General features: G+C 38.6%; 2 protein-coding genes across 3 annotated transcripts in view; one reads left to right on the forward strand and one right to left on the reverse strand.

Moving 5' to 3' along the window:
- The window catches only part of LOC114646550 (diacylglycerol kinase delta-like), a 133,967-nt gene extending 129,367 nt beyond the window's left edge, over positions 1-4,600 (forward strand). Inside the window, exon 31 of the mRNA XM_051923580.1 lies at positions 59-4,600. Within this exon, the coding sequence (XP_051779540.1) occupies positions 59-149 (91 nt within the window). The 3' untranslated portion in view covers positions 150-4,600. The remainder of the gene's footprint in view (positions 1-58) is intronic.
- A 2,844-nt stretch (positions 4,601-7,444) lies between these two features.
- The window catches only part of saga (S-antigen; retina and pineal gland (arrestin) a), a 28,487-nt gene continuing 14,341 nt past the window's right edge, over positions 7,445-21,590 (reverse strand). The window contains exons 8-16 of one of the 2 annotated variants that reach the window (XM_028793315.2): positions 21,437-21,572; positions 21,264-21,348; positions 19,113-19,185; positions 15,321-15,458; positions 12,616-12,693; positions 12,020-12,043; positions 11,281-11,333; positions 9,497-9,506; positions 7,445-9,127 (exon numbers count right to left, since the gene is read on the reverse strand). In XM_028793315.2, the coding sequence (XP_028649148.1) occupies positions 9,007-9,127; positions 9,497-9,506; positions 11,281-11,333; positions 12,020-12,043; positions 12,616-12,693; positions 15,321-15,458; positions 19,113-19,185; positions 21,264-21,348; positions 21,437-21,572 (718 nt within the window). In that variant the 3' untranslated portion in view covers positions 7,445-9,006. Of the gene's footprint in view, positions 9,128-9,496; positions 9,507-10,852; positions 11,334-12,019; positions 12,044-12,615; positions 12,694-15,320; positions 15,459-19,112; positions 19,186-21,263; positions 21,349-21,436; positions 21,573-21,590 lie in introns of those variants that run through there. The other variant, XM_051923585.1, reaches the window with a different exon arrangement.

Raw genomic sequence — 21,590 nt, forward strand, 5'->3', positions numbered from 1 at the left:
AAAAAAAAAAATGTCACCACAGAGGCGGCCTGTTCTGATCTCATTTTCTTTATTCCAGGATTTGGGGAGTGACGAAAGTGGGCCACATGAAGAGGATTTTACATGGAATCAAGGAGCTGAGCCGGAACAGTCCTGCCACCGAGGCATAGCCTCAGCGTTCACCTCCTGCATTTTCAAAGCGCATTAATGAAGGAACTATTTGGTTTTCTACCAGTTTTGCTGTCCACAAGCGTGCCTGGGCAAATCTTGAAACTGAAACCTCTTACAAGCCATGTGATCCGATCCATCTTAGTTGGGTGGTTATTTTTATTTATTTATTGATTTTTTTTTTTTAATTGGAATAGTCTAATCTAGTCTGCTTTTGCAGTTTCCTACACAGCTGACCCCCAAATGCTTGGAGCAAAAAAAAAAAAAAAAATAGTGCATACAACTAAGGTCTGGTCCCAAATGTGCCTGGTTATTGCTGCTGCTGAAGAGCCAATGAAAACGGAGTGGGTTCCACAGCATTCGTGCCTTAACTGATCCACTTTCAATATAGATTGTATTGAATCAGGAGACCGTCTTGGGAATTTTAAAGCTGGTTTGCCGTGGAGCCAAATCTTTGAAGGAGAAGGAGACCATGTCATCTGGGCAAGCTGGTTGCACCATCTGGCGCATGCTCAATGCTCTGACTCAAGAAGCTCTACTGCAATTGCCTTAAACAAATGCCATATCCTGCTACAATCAGGGTCATAATGAATGAACTACCCAGTCCTGCTCTTGAACATTTTTATTCTTTTAATTGAATTTTGTACGTCGAACAAAAATCCTATGAACTCGCTTTTTGAAGTCTTGGGTTCATCATGTTGAAATTTCTCCCATCACAGTACCTGTGCATTTGGAAGGCACCAGCAAACATTGTGATTTATTTCATTCCAGGGGTAGGGCTGTTTTTTGTTTTGTTTTGTTTTTTGTTTAATTATTAATTTTTTTTTTTATATTCCAATGGATCACCTTTTTGCAGAATGTTTTGATTTATGATGAATTTGGACTTTACTCCACATCCTTCTCCATACTTGGTACCGTTACATTAATTTGGAAGCCTGCTTTTTCCAAAGCACGCTGGACCACCGCTTTCTACCCAGTGCCTCTCAAAACTAAAAGGGCCACAATGTCTTGTACAAAATTTTTTTATACAAATATAACTCTCATCTGTCCTGCAAGGTACAATCCACATGGCATTATGTCAAGACCCACCGGTCTGTCAGGGTTTTCTCCCAGGCAAGGATAACCAATCACAACTACTCAACCTCCATGTTGATAACTGAAGTGACTGCCCTTGGGCATGAACCCACTCAGTACCAGATTGCACAATTCTTCTCGAACGTGTAGGTCCAAGCAAAGGAGCCCTATTCATGCCTGCTGCTACTAATGGCACCAAAAGACTTGGAAATTCATTCCAAAATCACTTTCTCAAAATTGGTACTTTGTTTTTATTATTTATTATTATTGTCGTGTAACTGTGAAAAACATCAGGAATGTAATTTACTGAAAGCCAGCCTTCTTGTCTAAGGGACAGAAACAAAAGAGACAAAATCAAAAATGAAATGTATTAAGTCCCCATGGAAGTGTTTTCAGCTTCGCTCCGCAAAACCCATGGGCTGACAGTTGGAGAGTTCCATTGGGAACATCTTCCCAGGGATTCAGAGAGACAGCATGGGCCTGCAAATCTGACTTCAGGGACCAGCGGGCCTGAAAACAAAAATGGATAAGTCGATGGCAGGCTTCAGCTGAGAAAAAAAAAAAAACAAACAAACAAACTGGGGACCCCCTCAGCTTAAAAGCAAGTCATTTTGCTTTCAGGGTACAAAAGAAATCCTCAATGGGGGTGTTGAGGGTTAGCGGTTGTGCTCGTACAAGAAAAGAATTATGCAAAATAAAACAAAGTGTTTTGAAAGCAGGGGTAGGTGAACTATTCTGCTTTAATTTGTTCATGGACAACACTTAGCCTTGATCATAGAATGGATGTGTGACTTTTAACCACCCCTTGTGTCTTTCTCATCTTTTCTTGTTCCTGGTCGCTATCATCTTCAACAGCTAAGCCCCACCTGGCACACTGACGCTTTCAATTTAGCATGTTGCCATCTTTTTTTATAATTTATTTACTTGATAGCTTGGCTTCCAGGTTTACTGTCTGGGGACTTTTAGGGACCAGCCATATTGTGCCTGCCTTGCTCTGTCCCCCTTGCTTTTGACACAGTTGGAAACCACAGACACTGAGGCCTTCGGGGAAAGACAATGACGGCAAGAATGTTGTTCAGTCGCAGGCTAAATTCCACTTCAATTCTTTCATTCTGTTGCTGTCCTGGTGTAGTGGTGATGCAAATCTTAACAATATGCAGCACTGAAGTTCTTGGATTTTAACAATTTGGTGTGTTTGGATGTGAGTGTGTGTTTTGGAGTTTAAAGATATTTATACAAGTCCAACAGAAAAAAAAAAAACAAATCTTGAGAAAGTGGGGGTTGAAAAACCACATCTGAGACAGCCAACCATTTTTTAAAGAAGAGCTGTGTATGATTTCAGCACTGGCAGTTTTAAATTTTGTATAAAATATAAATGTTGAAAGAGCTACTGCTAAGTGGAAAGGTTATGGATTTTGTTACGTGCAGTGAGCCTGAATGCTGTGGTGTGCCCCATTTTCACCTCTGTTTTTACAGTGGTGGACAAGAGCACAAGTTAGCCAAACTTGACATTTATGATGGGATTGTAACTCTAGCCAAGATTCAAAAAATTCCACAAAGTGATTGATTACAGTGTTTGAGTCAGTGATGGTGTGCCAGACAAAGCGTCAAGTGAAAACATTGCCATATCTGCTAGGTGTCAGGTGTCATTTTCTCCTGTTTTGTGACCCAGTTTAAAAAAGTAAGCCCACTGGCACGTGTGATAATATGCAAAGATGATAACTTGTAAAAGTGCAGCCCGATTGCGCTTATCAGTCCAACTGAGGAATTTGTCAAATGCACCCCTCAGGACTAAATGAAAGCAGCCATTTTACTAATTGTGAACAGAAGCCGTATCCTCAACTAAGACACAGTGCAGCGTTTGAAGGAGAATTTTGCATTATTTGGTAAGTGGAATGTTGCGCCTTAATTAAAGCAAACTTTCTCCTCAACGTTAAAATGACACAGGGTGTTCTCCTTAATGCCTGTATCTCTTTAATAAGCCTGTTGCGGTGATGTGTTTTTGTTTCTGTGTGATGTTTTAGTGAGCTTTGTGCACAGAATTTGGGAAAAATGCCAGAATGCCTCTTAGGTTTGCTCAGATGACTGAAGCCATGCCCACCTAATGTGTTTTTGTTTTTTCCTCCCCTGGGTAATTTTTTTTAGCTTATGGGGGAAGATTGTTCCATATGGATTGGCAGTTAATGTGTTTTTGTGGATGAGTGATGAGGTATATTGGAATGGAGGCTTCATTTTATGATCTACAGTAAAGCCTCTGTTGGCAACACTGAGGTAGTTTTGGGTTTTCTTGGTTTTCTCATTGACTGTCCTCTGCATGAGTGTACCCAGCATTCTACAGGTAACAACAGGGTTTCTGCTGCGTGTGAGTTTTTGTTAGCCTTCGGCTAAGCCATGTTTTTCATTTTAGCTCTTGAGCCCCACAGCTTTTCATCGTGGGTTGTAAATTTGGGGATGTTGGCTGTCGCCATTTTCTGACAGCCTGAGTTGCCTCGAAAGCTTGCATATTGTAATCTTTCTAGTTAGCCAATAAAAGGTGTCATTTTGCTTGGCTTTTCTCTACATTCATAATGGCTAACACAGTACAACACCCTAGTACTACTGACAGTCCTTTAAAAGTCTGGCCTCTGTGCTACATACCTCTCTTTTGTGCTGACATTTATGTGGCTATTGACAAATCCATTCTTAGAAGAACCAGCTCTCACTTTTCTACATGCGTAAAGTAAAGAGACTTAGACGGCAAGATACAAACAACAAATGACAATCACAGACACAGGCAGAAAACGGCCATTTCCAATTTTTGCTTCCCAGTGCTGGGCACTGGAAGGCAAAACTAATCCCAAAATACGTCTGCCATCTAAACTTCCTCACGTGGAGGTGAAACTGATGGAGGGGGTGAATTTTCTTATGGTACTGAAGCAGCGTAGAACCTCTTGGGATTGCATTTTCTTTAAACTGGCATGAACTCTGCTACATTGGGTTTCCAGCCAGCTTATTGCCTTCAGGTCGGAATGAAATCCTGATCTGAAAGCTTTTTTTTGTTTTTCTTTTGAAGGAAACAGAAATATTGGCAAGTCTCTGTTGTGGTTGTTTTGGTAAGTCACTACATGAAGACTAGAATTGTGCTTTGCTTACAGAGACAATTTCACAAGAAACCAGCCATTCTACATATCAGTTCATGAAGCTTGGGGATACATCTCATGGGTCCTCCCGTGAAAGTGTCTTGAGTATATTTAATGTTTAATTTATAGAACGTCAAGTATTCAAGTTAAGTATTGCTGTTTGTTCACTCATGTACATAACCCCAGCAGCAGGGGTGTAAATATCTTTGTTCTTGTACAGAAAGCACCAATCTTCCAGTAAAATGCGGTTATTGTTTTAACTTGTTTCTTGTCTTGTATTTATTCCTTCTGAAAAGTTTGCAAAACTTCTGATTGGGAATCTAATCCTGTATCCTACTGGTAGTAGCATTTTCAAAGCAAGAAAAAAAGAAAATCAGGAGTGGTCTCCCCTAGACTTTCTCATATACACAGATATGGGGATGGATATCTGAGGAGTAAACCACAAGATTTTTATATTATGTACATTAAAGAACCATCAACATCAAATCAAATTAATAATATACTGAACGATTATTATAAAAGTAAAGTTGAATAAATCAGACTCAGCAGCTGCATGAATGAAAGGTAAAGTACCACTTCCGGTTAACGGAAATAGCCCAAAAGTTGATAGAAATCTACGTTTTGTACCTAATACTTGGATGCAAAATTTGGTTGACCTAAATAAAAGCTTACTCAAGTTATCGTGTTTTCATGCATACACACTCACAGACAGACACACAGACATAATTCCAGAAGTGTTATTTTAGGGCTCGGGGAGGTCAAAAAATGTTGAGACTCATCAAAATCTCGAAATGGAATTTTTGGAGGATTCCAATACTTTCCCTTTACTTCATATAAGAGAAAGTCAGGGGGGTCTAAAATGTGGAGATTCATCAAAAACTCGACATTGAATCTTGGACAATTACAATACTTTCCCTGTACTTCGTATACGAGAAAGTAAAAAGGTAATCTTATGAACAGTTAACTATAGTTTATAAGGCCAACATACAAATTTCCACCCCTTTCCCAGTTCTAATGAAATTGTAGCATTCTAACACAGTGTAAACTTGTAATGCACTGTGAGCAAATGCAAACAATATATAAGAAGTGTACTGCATTGTAATTAGCAATACAGGGTGCCCTAGAGATGCCTTGCATACTGTAACACTTTGTATTGTAACTAGGAGTTCCATCATTCATCTCATAACCAAGTTAAGAATGACTCAGTTTATAGAAATGATTTTCAAGGACTTGGCATTTGAACAAGTCGTAGCAATTTACTTGTGGATAAGGAGATACCTGCAGTGTCATATAGCACATAAAGCTCTTTAAAGATGTACGTACAGTCATCACTAATCAGTAGACAGAAGAGTACGAAATATTTGTTAACTTTTTCTCCTAATTGTTGGAATGCTATCCCATCAAAGAAATCAACTTCCCTCCCATCAATGTAACCACCGACAAACCACCGCTGTAATGGACTTCAAGCACAGGGAGATCTTCTGACTTCTAGAGTGGTGGCCATGATGCATTGATGGGGATTGGGATTAGCAAAGGTACAGTATGTAGATTTGATTGCCATGTAGTAATTTCATATTCAATTTTTTTTAATTGTAAGTCTAATATATGTGCCTTATCTTTGGTACAACTCTGCTTTTCTCCTACTTCAAATCATATTTTGCTTATTTCCTTTGCTGCTTTCCAGATTGGCCGCCTTTTTACAAGAGCTGCTCTCAAACTAAGTTTATGACTTCAGGATGCTGGTTACTTGTAACTGTGCCCCAGTATTGAAAGTCAATCCCAACAACAGTAATAAAGACCCCTGGACTTCTTTCAATAATGGGAAGGTTTTAACAAAACCAAAAAACATTTTTGTGAAAACACTTAGCAATTAAACACTAGTACACATACAAAATTAAGCCATAAATCAATAAGACAACTTTGAAGCAGGCTTATTTGGTAAATGTGAAGGACTTTTGTTTCACGATTGGGCTGCTTCTTTAGAAGACTTTTTTTATTATTATTATTTTCTTCATCAAGACTGCAAGCTGAATTTTTACAGTCTGATGTTTGTTTTCTTTACAGGTGTATTGCACAGAAAAGCAAGAAGATTGTATTAAGGTCACACATGAATACAGTATACATGTGGCGCAATATGGGCCCAACCAAATAGATGAAGCAGGTTTTATTGCTAAAAGCATGACATATCTTAATATTAAATGTAGAAAGCTGTGAATACTGTTTGAGGTAAGTTTGTATGCAATGGTACAATACATAGTTCTTAACAGTTTTGATTTGACTGCTAAATATACAGTATATTTATACTGAAACAATATGGTTTAATCAAGTTTAAAAATTGTTCATCAGTTTTGACTTGACTGCTAAAAAATATGATTGCCATAGCTAAAACATATTTTAATCAAATTTAAAAATTACAATCTAAGAATTGAATTACATCTGCTCACCAGATGTGCTCTGTTTCTGCCCAGAGCTGGTTGCTGTTGTGTGCCCTGCTGTACTTCATCATGACAGGATTCGGCTTTCTGCAGTCCTGAACTGGACTAAGCTAACTCCAGTAATGAATACACGAGTCTGTTCTTAATGTGTATGTCAGGCATTATGCTGATGCTGTTACTTTGCAGGGCTGGTTGCACATTCTTACAAATCTATTTTCTTATTACAGACAGCATTGCTTTTAAATAACACCCCTCCTTAACCTTCCACTCTCCAAGTTTTTATAGGCTCTGACAGCACCTGTAGAAGACAACAGCCAAAGCTTTTTGGCTAACCGCAGCCTTCATGTCTGTGAAATTTTTCCATCAGAGCCTCATTGTGGATTTGGATACTCATTAATGAATGATTCTTTAATAAAAACTTAACATAAAGCTATTTTATTGGTTTGGTGGAGATATTGCATTTCCTAGAACTGAACTTTGTCTATTCGTGGAGCTTCTTGCTCCCCTCTGGACACACAACATGAGAGTCTGCACCTACTATTAACCCCTGAGGACTGAGTATATTAGTCAGAATGTACTGAGTAAAGGAGAGGTTTGTCCATTTTCTTTGACTACAGAAAGTACCCATCATTACAGTGTTGTTTTAAAAATGAAAAAGCTTTGCTCCAGTTCTTTATTTAAATAACATTTATTGGAAGCTCCAAAGTCTATTACCTAATCAGACCCAGGGGATGCTATAAATTTGACATGATTCAGATTCTATATTTTACACACACTCAAAGTACTCTTTGGTGAGTGAAACACGGATCACAAGGTACAATGTGTTCAGACAAATTTTCCTTCCCTCCCTCACTTTAAGAGCAAATTTGTCCATAGTTCACTTGATGTTCTTTCTACTACTCCAGCTTCCACAGCTTAGTATGAATTCTGTGAGACAATTTTAAACTGGGATACTACACAATCAACAAGTAATTAATATTTAGATTTAGAATGTGAAAAGCAGCTATATGACAAACTGCACAACTCAGATGAAGTAGATATTGTGCCATGTGTCATTAGCACGCTCACCTTGTGTTCCTGTGCCTTTTCACTAAGGGATTGTTTTCTGTGACAATCCCAAAAACATTCTGTTAAGCCAACCAGTGACTCCAAACCAGCAAACTACAACTGTTGGGTATGCTTGAGTGTGACTTGCTGCCAAGATTTGCTCCAGATGTGCAAGAGAAAAGAGGCCCAACAAAAAAAGAGATATTGGAACAGTATAAGTATTGGCTAACCAATCAAAAACTAAGAGCTAGGATACATCCACACTACTATGTTTTCATTTCAAAGCTAATATTTTAATTGAAAATTTCTTCCATCCTTACTTATTGTACATTTGCACATCATTTATGAAAGCTTGTCTATCCACACTTAAATGACTAAGAACACACACGTTCACCGACACTGGGCATGCACGCATCAGCTGAAAAACGGTATCACCACCGGCCACGAGATTAGCAAAAGTGCAACATGCAGCATTTAAACCGCACAAAACACAATTTAGATGTGTACAGGTAAGCAACACAACAAGTGCTATGGTAATCAACTCTTCTTTTGTCTGCTGTGTTGGAGTGTTATTCTTCTGTGAAGGGAGACCAATCAGGGAATGAGCAGAATCCAATGACGAAAGGGCTAGTTAAGCACGAACAGAACTGAATGCAATTTGAGTCTGCATTTTCAAATATTACAATGCGGAAGCTGTGTTTTCAGAAATCTACGACAGTGGAGATCGTTTTCAAAAGTCTGTTTTCAGAGGTTGAAAACACCAGGCTAGTGTGGACGAAGGGGGAAAAAAACAGACTAATGTCTGCATTTTTAACTAGAAACATAGTAGTGTGGACGTGCCCTAAGTCAATAGCTTCCTCTTCTTGAGACATTCTCATGTTGTATCGAGTTGGTTCCTTTTTTTATGGTAGAAAGTGGTGGTGTAATACAAGTATCACCTTTAATGAGGTAATAGATAAGCCTCCTTTTTGTGTGAGTGGATCCCTTCTATGATTAATGTTCACACTGATTTATTTTTTTTTCCCTCCACAAGAGGAAAATGCTGCCCCATCACAAAAACAAGGGACTTTGCATGTGTGTTTGTGTCCTATGCCTACAGTATATTTAATACATTTATTAAGGTGGCCTTGTTTAGCTGTCAGTTGTGACTCACACTATAGAGAATGCTGAAGTATTAACAGCCCTCATTCAGCAGGAGAAGCATTCCCATCATCATCATCTTCTTCTTCTTCCTTCTCTTCATCAACACATCCTTTCAAATATGAGCGTTTGAATTCTTCAAACACCATTTCCTCTTCTTGTTCACTGTGAGGAGAGAGACTGCAGTGAGGTTGTGCTGCCAGTACTGGAATGGCGAATGAGACTATACTAGCTGACTAACAGTCAGATTCTCCTTCTCTTTAAACAGATCATGCAATACTTCTGTTTGAAGAGCCCACCAGTCACATAATCTAGACAGTGAGGGGTAAGGGGTCGGGTACAGTAGCTCCCCAAGTTAAACACTTTCTTTCCATATTCTTATTCACGTCTTATTTTATTTTCTTAGCTAACATGTAACACCTAATTGACTTCCAGACTACAGAACAGTAAATGAGACTGTCACACCATGCCATAATGCTAGGGTAAGTTAAGTGAAACCCAAGCATCTTCCAGCTGGTGCTTCCCTGAACTTACCTTTCCTTCACTGTGATGAAGACAGCATGGAAGGGAGAAATAATGAATAGTGTTAAACAGGGACAAGTGTGGAAAATTAATCTATGCAATAAAATAAACCACACAACCCAATCCTTACTCACGTGAAACATTTTAAAGCTTTTTAGGTTTTCAACTTGAGCATCAGATATTCATTTGTTAAAAAAGGAACTTGTGTTTCTGCGGTGGGTTGGCACCCTGCCCAGGATTGGTTCCCTGCCTTGTGCCCTGTGTTGGCTGGGATTGGCTCCAGCAGACCCCCGTGACCCTGTGTTTGGATTCAGCGGGTTGGAAAATGGATGGATGGAACTTGTGTTTTAGTCAGTGGACTCCTATGCCATTTGACATTTAGTCCGTGCTGCTTATCCCATGCATTCTGCCCTGATGATCTTACAGAACTGTATCACCCAGCTTTTAAATTATATACTAGCTGTGGCATCTTGAGCTGAAAATACCTTTATAATGAAGTGTCAAATTTTAAAAAGTAGGAGGAACATAAATGGAATTAAGAATGCAGTGTCAACCCGCACACACACAATGTACTGGTGGTGCAGGGTGACAGAGGTTTTGAGAGAGAATGGAATCAAAAGATGGCATGGAGAAGTTAGAATTCATATAGGAGTTGTACCCAAGAAAATAATATTTAAATGGCAAAGCTCAGGACATGTAGTATCGTAGTCCAAGAACTGAGCAGTAAATTGTAAGCATACAACCAGAGGAATTAAACATATGGCATACATTGTAATATGAGAGAAGAAATAACTGTTGTAACCAATGAATTCAAAACTAAGAATATGAAATGATTAATTTTTTTTTCTGACTTGGATGATTAGGCATATGTGGTGCTGGCTTTTAAAATGTCACCCTAATGATATCGTGACATGCCACCTTTTGAGATGTTGTGCCCTAGCGGCCAGTCACCAGTATGACAGCATCTGTAAGGAAAATGAGAAGGCACCATGGGAAAATGTGGCTTGTCTTCAGCAAAGTTAATGAAAATGAATATAACCACTAGATTCCTTGCTTTAAAAACCCCAAAAAGACTACACAAATCATTTGTAGAGGCCAAGAAACTTTTGCAAAAAATTAAATTGATAAGCACGATCATGACACACAAAGGCGGCATGGATGCATCTTCAATACAGAACATTGCACTGTGGAAATGGACAAATAAATTCAACGCTGACAAGCTATCATGCAGTAAAAATGTGGTGCAGGCCATTTAAAGTGTAAATGTGAGAAGACCAGTTTTAGTAAGCAAAAGTGAAGCAGTGGGGATTTAGTTTGTACTGAAATGAAATCAATTGGAAATCAAATACATCTCAGTCCTCTGACTAATCTCTAATTTTTTTCCCTGTTAATCTGTAATGTACACCTAAACATTCTTTTTGATGGCCAAGGAATGCCAATGTTGATCCCAACTAACGGTTATGGCTAGGTTTACGGTTAGCATAGTTTTACTTTCTACAATTGTCTATAATGTAGTTTTATACTTTTAATTCATTTTTAATTGGGTGTTAGAAACACAAAAGGGTGCCAAGCACATGAAGTTTCACCTTTTCAGTCCTTCATATCAATTGTTGAAGTACAAGTGTGTTTTCAATCTTGGTCATCATGCTCTCCTCTTGGAGAAGCAGCAATGTATACATTTGAGCAGGTGTAATATACCCCAATATCCTAAGGATCACTAGAAGCCTAAAAGCACTTTCAAAGGAATAAGAAAAAAAGAAATATAACCAGAGCGAGTGGTTTTGGGTCTTACTTACCCGAATCTGGTTTAGGGTGCATTAAGCCAAAGGGGATCTCCACTCCAACCTCACTGGAAAAACAGATACATTTTAATGAGTGTAGCATTTCATAAAAAAAACAGCAACTGTTTCAGAGATAATATACCTGAACCTGAACTTCAAGGTTTTGGTTTTTCCCAGCTTTTTACTGGACAGCTTGATGTCTACCTCTTTGAAAATTATACAGAAGCACTCTGCTACATATCAGCCTTTCTATTGCTCACTGCTGCCGTCCTCATCTTCTCAAACCTGCCTTGACGTATCATGCTGTTCACATTTTGTTTTAAATCATTCTCTTACTGCATTTCCAGAGATAATTTTCAAACTTGATTTAGATATCAAATAATGAGACCAATAGACAATGGAGTCAGTTAAGATGAATGCCATGTTTAGAAGCTCAGCTGCTTTCATATGGTGTTTACCTAACAATACAGATGATCTTCTAATCTGTGTGTGTCTAGGAGTGAATGAAGTTAAAGCCATGTCTTTATCATGGGCCAGTGTCCTGGGAAACTTGATCTAGATGTTCTTGTGTAAGTATTTATAATATATTAGCATGTGCTCTCTACTTTTAAGAAGTTTCCAACTTTTCCATTTAGTGGTACAACGTTCTTGAAAATGGTTGACACCCAATCAGCAGAGAAAACCAAACACTGATGTCTGTGATCAGTGTTAATTTAAATTAAGATAAAAACTTCAAAAACAAAAAAAGTCTCACCTAGCAGCAATGTCACCCAAAATCCTGCAATGGAAAGACAAAGCATGTGAAGGATAGAATGCTACAAATGCCTATCAAGCAATCAGAGTTACTTCATTTAAAGGAAGTCTCTAAGATATTAAAAAATGGAAGTTATCACTGTAGACCTGTTATAACTCCATAAATATGCTTTGCCATCCTTAGCCTGATATCTGATCAGCAACCACTGCACCAGCCAACTGCACTGGTATTAACCCCACTCTGCATCAGTTGGCTTCTCATCAATTAAATTGATTGCTCAATTATGGCAATTCAAGCAACAAGACTTTTATCTAAGAGAGCCCCAGAAAAGCATTTACGTATCATCATGCTGTAGACAAATTACAGTGTACTTTTTTGTTGTTTAGGCATATACATAGCATGTATGGGTGAGCAGTAATTTCCCTCATTAATTCATTTTCAGACACCATGCCAAACTCTGTGCTATTAGGAAGGTAGGCTGTCATCTCCTATGTCTTGAGATGCTGTGTCCTACTAACAAGACATCAGTGCTATTGAGCAAAATGATTAAAACATTTAGGCTCTGCAAAATAAAAAAAGAGATGGACTCTACTCACCCTCCTACTACCAGCTTCACAATTATCCGATAAGAAACCAGAATGCCCAGGACCTCTTTTTCAACTCCTTCCTTCACACTAGAAAAAGAGTACAAGAGAGAAAGAAGCAAGACCTTAGGCCTAAAACAGAAATGGTGGCATGTCCTCCAAGGGTAGATGATCTCAGATATTTGTCAAGAGACATTTCACATCACAAAGCTCAGCTATTTTCGTCTGACCAGTCCTCCGATGAGTGATAAGTGTTTGATCTATAAAGTTACAGTAGGTGGAAATAAATTAATGATATTGTTAAGAAGGTTGGATTCCCCCAGCTTCAATCAGACCTATCCTTTCCACAAGGATCACAAAAACAGTACTGCTGCATACTGAATACCAAGTTTGCAACTATCAAGGCATCACAACAAACATCTAACATAATAAACTCTTGTAAAGTCTGGCAATTTGTCCCATACATGTAACATGAAATGTTGCACTGGGCTCAAGGGAAATAAAGATAACATCTTCAAAAACCCATATCCATTTTCCACCCAAAACATTAAAAAATGCAATGCTCAATGCTAATACAAACCCCTAGAGCTCCTGGAAGTGATATGCTGTTAGTACTGGAGTGGTTAAAAATAAATGCACATACATACATACATATATACACATACACACACACACACACACACACACACATCTCCACCTTAATAAAAAGATGTGTTTGTGTGATTGTCTGTGTCCATTCGGTTCCTATGTCTCTGCTAGCCAACAGATGGCACATCACAAACATTACCACTGCCTTTATGAATACTTTACCAAATGTTTTATATATATAGAAAGAGAGAAATAGATGGGGAAGGATGAGCTAACAATATATAGATACATACACACACACACTCAGAAATATATATACATGTATATATAAATGTACATAGCTCAAAATCAGTTGGTTTTCTTTGCCCGTATTCCTTTTCTTGTTATCAATACAATTTGAACCAAAAAAAATGTATATATATGTATATGTCATGGGTAAAGCCATAACTTGGGTAAACCTAGCATTACCCGGGTAAAGCTTGCATTATCCAAAGAGATTACCTGGGTTAAGTTAGAAACTCATATTTTATTCCAGCTTTACCTAGGTTCTGCTAGGTTTATCCAATTTTCAGGCTTTACCCGTTTTTATATATATAGTCGGGACGCCTGGAGGATGGAAGGTCCAGCAGAGAGATGATACCTCCCCCGGAACATGAGAGGGCAGTCTCCCTGGTTTACATTGGGGGCATGGGATTGGAGCTTAGAAGCTCAACCCTGTTGGGGCCCGTGGCTACCGCCAGGGGTCGCCTGGACCATCCCAGAACCCTGGACCAGGGAGAGAATTCGAGCACACCTGGAGTGCTTCCGGGTGCCCATGCAGCACTTCCGCCACACCAGGAAATGCTGCAGGAAGGTCATCAATGAACACCTGGGGCATATCCGGGTATAACATAAAAGGGGCCACCTCACTCCATTCAGGGAGCCGGAGTCGGGAGGTGGAGGACCGAGCTTGTGTGGAGGAATGTAGGTGGCAGAATAAAAAGTAGAGAAGAAGAGAGAAAGAAAGAAGGGACTAAACAATAGTTATCATTTACAGTATATTTTATTCATTGCCTGAGAAGCAGAACCGAAATTGTTCAGTAATAAATGAACGTTCAGGAAAGTGGCACTGATCCATCTATAGAGCTGGTCTTAAAATATACTTATATACTGGTTCTGGTGTTCTCAATCCTTAAATAGGATAAAAAGAGTTTGGAAAATGGATGAGAAGCTACTGCAAAGCTACAAAGCACTATTCTAAAACCACTTTAATAAGGGTGGTGTCACCTGAGCCCACTGATGAGGCTCTCTTGATGTCAGAATTTAGAGTTAATCTGAGAAGTAACTTCTAAAGGAACTGACTTCACCAGATACCAAATTATATTTTTTACTGTACCTATGAGCATCAACATTGTTGCCATAACCTTTGCCACCACAGTTTTAACAAAAAACTTTTGCTTTGCTGTGCATTGACACATTTATTTATGTATTTTTCTTAACCGATTTATTCCAGGACTGGGTTTCAGGGGTTGTCAGAGTCAGTAACAAAACAGGCACCACCAATAAACAGGTTTTCAAAGCACCAGTCTGCACTCTCACTCACCAAGTGGACTTATGTAAAGTTGCCAATGAACCTGACCAGCAAATCAGAGTATTCTGGGGGGCAAAAATATTAAATATGGAAACTCATACAGAGAACATGCAGACTCCACGCACAGAGGCAGATCTGAGATAGGAGCCAAACACAGGACTATGTAGTTGTGGTGAAGTAGCCTTTCACATTATGTGCAGTGTGTTAGCTTGTAAAAGACTTAAAAACAAACCAAATGTTTCTTTTTTATTCTTTATTTTGCCTTATATGATTTCCCATATTAGGAATTTGTTAGTTTTCGCATACCCCTTGGGGTCAGAGCGCAGGGTCAGCCATAGTACAGCTCCCCTGGAGCAATTACAGGTTAAGGGCCTTGCTCAAGGGCCCAGCAGAGTAGGATCTCTTTTGGCAGTGACAGGGATTCGAACCGGCAACCTTCAAGTTATTAGAGACATGCAGACAGGGGTCTTCATTACCAATCCTAATCAAAGCTAAAATAGTTTAAAACCCCAACTCCATGAATAGAACCTAGAAGATGTGGCAGTGGGTCAGCTCTTACATTGTGCTTGAAGCCAAATTGGTGTCTTCATGCTTGAGTTTGCCATCCAGGGCCAGGCCTCGTCTCTCCCGATTGTTAGCCAGCAAAGGCAGGAGTGTATAAACCTTCTTAAAGCTGGATTTAGGTGGTACTTTATCTCTACAAAAAAATAAATAGAAGTTATGCTCAATAAAACACTCAGTTTGGAAAAGGATCCTGGTGTGGCAGGCTTCTGCAAATGCAATCAGAAAATACAACCAAAACAAGTATAAAAGACTGGTACTTTAGAAGCATTTTTCAATTCCAAGTTATTTATTACCATCATGATCTTGTTTGCCTTGGGAAATTGTGTACTTTTTATAAATTAAAAAATGAATACAGTGCCTGTGTTTACAGTTCAAAATGGTCTAAACATAAAACAAAAGCCTTAAAATTTGTGGAATAAGTTGTTTTTTCAAGCAAAGAATTTCTTGAGTAACGGACAATGTCTTGCGATTGCACACATACTGTAAAACAGCATACCTGTTCAAAAAAATCAAAAAAGTTATGATATTCTGTCATTTTTAAAGAAGTCTGACATCAGTCTCCACATCATTGCCTGTTGCTCACATGGCAACCTTTCTTCCCCAGGGTCTTTCTGCAGCTCTTACTTGATTATTTCCAACAGTTAGGTCTAGCTCAAGTATATTTTTACATGTACATATTACAATTAATTTCTTACTTGCCAGTGACATCATAAGTAGCGCAAGTACATCACAGTAGTATAATTTCAACGAAAGATAAACTCAAACAAACAGCATTCATAGAAGGCAACATCCACCCTAACTGATCAAATTATGTGGAATACCGCTACACCTACTTATGCATGCAATCATCTAATCAGCCAATCATGTGGCAGCAGTGAAATGCAAAAAAATAAAAAACATGCAGATACAGATCATGAGTTTCAGTTAATGTTCACCACATACACCAGAAATGGGAAAAATGTGATCTCAGTGATTTAGACTGTGGCATGATTGTTGGTTCCAGAATGGCTGGTCTTAGTATTTCTGCTCCTGCTGGGATTTTCACACACAGCAATCCCTATAGAGTTTACTCATAATTGTGTGAAAAACAAACAACATCTTATGAGTGTCAGTTCTGTGAACAGAAATGCCTTGCTGTTGAGAGGGGTTAAAAGGAGCTGACAGTAACTTACTCAGACAATCACTCTGTAGAACTCTGTTGAAAAGAGAAGCATGTCAAACTTCGAGGCAGATGAGCTACGACAGCAGAAGACCATGTCGGGTTTCACTCCTGTCAGCCATGAACAGAAAGATGAGACTGAAGCAGGCACAGGCTCACCAAAATGGACAGTTAAAGACTGGAAAACCGACACCTTGTCTGATGTATCTCGATTTCTGCTGAAGCAGTAGGATCAGAATTTAGCACCAACAGCATGAATCCATGCACCCAACCTGCTTTGTGTCAACAGTCCAGGCTGGTGGTGGCGAAGTAATAGTGTGGGGAATGTGTTCTTGGCACAGTTTGGACCTGTTAATACCAACCAATCATCACTTGAATGCCACAGCCTATTTGAGCATTGTTGCTGATCACATGTATCCCTTCATGGCCACACTTTACCCATTTTATAACGGCTACTTTTAGCATGATATTGCACCATGTCACAAATCAAAAGTCACCTCATGAACATGACAAAGAGTTAAGTGTTCTTCAGTGACTATCGCAGTCACCAAATCAGAATCTAATAGAACACCTTTGGGATGTGAAGGAACAGGAGATGCATAGCATGAATGTGCAGCTGACAAATCTGGAGAAATTGTGTGAGGCAATTGTGTCAACAGGGTCCAGAATCTCAAAGCCACGAAGAACTGATTCTGTTTTTAGAGCTAGAGACCATACCCAGTATGGTGTTCCTAATAATTTGCCCAATGGGTGTACACACAGTTATCTACAACACTAAATACACCTACTGCCTATGTTATTATGAAGGAAATATTTGGTAAAATTACAATCTGAAAATACTGGCTAGACTTTGAATGGTCCTATAACTATTGTCAAAAGAAATAAAAGAGAAAAGAGACTGTGGAATGGCTGATGCCTTTAAAAGTCCTGTGCATGTGTTATAGATGCCCTGAAGAGAAGGCTGATTAGTACCATTAACGCTCTGTGGTGTCTGTGATCTTACAATTTTGAGCTATGCTGGTGCCAAGTACTGTACAAGGATTTTACGTGCCAGTAAGGATGGACTGCATTGCGCACTCATAAATGTTAGTGAAAACAAAAGACATCTGAGGAAGTAAAAATGTTGGTGAGCCTTCTTAACAAAAGCTGAACTGTGTTGTGCAGTTAGTCTACACCAATAATATATCTAATTATGAATATGTGGATACATTTAGCTTCCCTATTACACCATATTTTTCTAAGCTGTGTTTTGGGCTGTCCATTAATTATTTTGGCATTTTATTGTAGATTTATTATTATGTTTATTCACTGCTCAAAATATTATTGTATTATTGTTATGATGGTCACATCACTACAGTGCTAAATGCTTGTTATTTCTTGTGGGCGCCACTACTTTGTTCATGTTCTTTATCCCAATGACATTTGTTGCTATCTCATGGTTATGTATGACTTCATCAAGTACTCCTTATTCAGAATTGTGGCCCACAGATTCAGAAAATACCACAAATTTCTTTTGTAGTTTATTCGAGGGAACATACCGTATATACTCACGTATAAGTCGGGTCATGAAACCCAAAAAATTGATTATAAAATCAGAACCCGACTTACACACCCTTTCAAAAATGTGACACTTTTTTTTTTTTTTTTTACATCTTTTTGCCTCCTCTATTTTTTGTTGCAATTTTGTTGCAGCAGCGCAGTTACTAATTTCTTTCACTGCTTCAACAACATTTAGGTTAAAACCAGCTTCATTATTTCTTCTGATCGAATGCACCATCATAGATAAGGGGTGCTCTTATGATAAAGGTGTATGAGGGTGTGAGAAACAAAAAACACAAATCAGTGCAAATGTTGCTTTGGAATAGTTTGGGTATTACCATTTGGTCACATAGGTACAATACACAGAAATAAAAGGGCAATGTGCTCCGTGGTTACTCTCTCAGGTGGGCAATATTATAATCTCTTGGACCAATAGCGTAAGTTTTCCGCATTCGATTTATACAACCGACATTATAAAATACCAGAAATTATATGGTAAAATCAAGTCCCGACTTATCCGCGAGTATATACGGTAAATCTAGATAGTGCAAGGACATTATTTGTGCTCAGGCCCAATATTTTTTTAAATATATGAAAAATGTTTCATTTCAGAACACAGTTTCCCATGGAAAATAAATGAACACCATGATTATGAAAAAATGACTAACCCAAACCCTCATTCATTTTTGTGAGCGCTGACAAAAAGCACAAAGGTAAGGTCACAGCTCTGGACAGGAATTCAGAAGGCCTCTTATTTGTAATGGAGAATGGACAGGAATGCACTCCAAGATGTGACATGGTGGACAAAGTAATGGTCAGCCAGAGGGTAACATGACTGAAATAGAAGCCAATACAGTAAATGAAAGTTTACACTGTTGTGAGACAATATGCCATCCACAATTTTGAGCAAATGTGTATAATGTGTAATTACGTTCATCTTAACATAAACCCAAGCTAATTGTGAATATGGTGCAGCGCTATTTAGTAACTTGCCACGCAATGTGTTTTTGAAAAAAATGTCTACGGTGAGACCGAGTTCGTTTTTAGCAGTGCAAAACTGTCTGCCATTTCATGAGAACATTCACTTACCCAGCCTCTTCCATGGCCACGGGTTTAACATATTTGTCGTTAGAGTAGAGGACCACTGTAGCCACCTGCTCAGCTGTTTGAAAGGGAAGGGGAGAGAGGCAAAGGAAATTTTGAGTAAAGACAGAGATGGCAGCATGCATTTAAACAAAGACAGTTACTGCTTCGTCTCCTAAACAATATATTTTTCTAATTTTCCTGTTTCTTCTAATCAAATCTTCTCTTCATTAATTGCAACCAAAGTATGTAAAACAAAAATAAATTATGCATTTGAGAGTGGAGTTTGTATCTGATATGCTTTGAGTAAGACAGACTACTGAAGTGCATGTCTTACTGGTTTGTAACTTATTCATTTTAATGAAAACCTTAAAATCAGCCTTATGTATATTATGATTACTTCCAAAAGAGGATTCTCCAAACATCTTGCCCAACACAGGACTTTCAGTGTTTAAATTAAAATAAATTCTAAAACTGCAAAATTCTAAATTTCAAAAATGTACATAATTTGTTCCACAATGTTTTGCTGTTGAAAGTTGTACATATTACTGTCAACTTTGGATGGCAATATGCTACAAAGGATCTGGGATGACTTAAGACTGAATGATTGATGTCTGCTGTGGGCCACTAGGGGCACATATTGAGCATTTGTAAGATTGTGAGAGCTCCTTTACAAATTGATTTAGGGTCCTATGATATGTAGTTAGTGAGTAATGCATTTTAAAAAGTATTTTAGTTTTTTTTTTGGAATAACATATACACACAAATATACTTTAATGCACACATTTGCTTGTTCAATATACTCCCAGTCAAGGACAATGTCTTCTTTTGCTGAGAGTCAGCTTGATGCTATCGCACATAGCCTTCCTTAGGTGTTGAATGGCTTCCAAAACCTCTTTGAGGTCACCAACAAGTGATTGTCTACGGTCTTATCAAACACTTCCTACATCCAGCTTTTCACTTTAACACTGGCTAAAAGTAACGTTTCCTTAGCCCTTTCATTGAAAAAGCATGAAAGACTCTTCCTTAAACTTGATGGATTCCCTCACCGTGGTGTTCTCCATCAGTGCACAGGGTTGCCACACCTTTCAGCCTTTGTTTCTTGTATCCGCCTTTACTAGTTCATTCAGAATGCGAGAAGAAAATATTTAGAAAGAAAGGGCTGATCCCATCCCGAACAGAAGCATTCCACAGTGTACCTCTTGAACCAAGCAACCAGAATATGACCCTGAAAATATGGCAAATCTACTTAACAAAATCAATCATGAACCTCGGGCCGAAGGCTCGTCACACATTACATTACCTGACATAACTTCTAGCTGGAGAGCCTATCAAATTTAACAACTGAATTTATTAAATGTCATTGTCTTGAAAGGGTTGCAAGATTGCAGGAATCACAAGGGATGACATTCTCATGACTTTTTAGCACAGTTCCAAATCTCGTATTTCAATGTGTCACACTACACACCTGACAGTACCACTTATGCACTGTGACTGTCTGCTACTCACTTTGATTTTCTTAAGATTATGTAAATAAAAACTGCAACAGAAGATAGCAGAAGTGATTATGTAATGTGATGTTGGCTGTGGTCCAACTTGCACTTGTTACCACACTTACATTAGAACATGGTGTTTTTCTATGGAATATTAATCTTCACTCATCTTCAGATCATGCAAACTTGTCTTCCATTAAATACTCCTCAAGGTGATTATATCCTGTTCCATGTAAGTGCTGAAAATTCTCGGCATGGACAGAGACTGCAAGTGGGACATTTTTAAACATTAAACCTACCAATCTTAAGAAAGTCCAGTATTATGAGCAGCCTTGAGATACATATTGTCACAAAACATTTTTTTTCTTTCTGCAACTCTGCACAAAGTCTAGGACCACGGACTTCCTGATCTCCATTCCCACTCTTAGAGTGAAAAACACACCACATTGTTGTGTGTAGCAAGATAGTCAGCCTTTAGTCAAACTGTAGTTTTGAACCCCTCACTCTGTTCTACATTTCAAGAACCAGTTCCCTTTACTCCATTTGGATCTATCCCATACATGTCTCAAATCCACTCAGAATGTCATGTGACCCATTTGCATTGTGAGAGATTCTCCTCACTTACTTTATAAAACATATCTAGTAATGGCAGTTCTCTGCTTACCTGTGAGAGTAATGTTCTTGACCGTTTTTGAGGAATTGTTGCTGATGTTGACTTGCACATTTATTGGTTCTCCATGGTAGTATGTCTGTAGGCATAAATCCTCATATGTTTAGTTTTGTATGCAGGCAAACTACCATAAAACTGCTTAGCCTGCCCCCTTTTCATTGACTCACCTGCTTTTCTAGGCTGACCTCAAGGTGCAGTGGTCCATCAGACATGAGGAATTCCCGGGTTGTCTCAACAGTGGGTGGAGGGCCACTTTTTTCTGGTGCATACTGTACTTTTCGGATCATCAGCCGCACAGAATTTCTATAAGTTTGGGGAAAA

This window comes from Erpetoichthys calabaricus, chromosome 2 (assembly GCF_900747795.2).
Source record: "Erpetoichthys calabaricus chromosome 2, fErpCal1.3, whole genome shotgun sequence".
Taxonomy (NCBI): domain Eukaryota; kingdom Metazoa; phylum Chordata; class Cladistia; order Polypteriformes; family Polypteridae; genus Erpetoichthys; species Erpetoichthys calabaricus.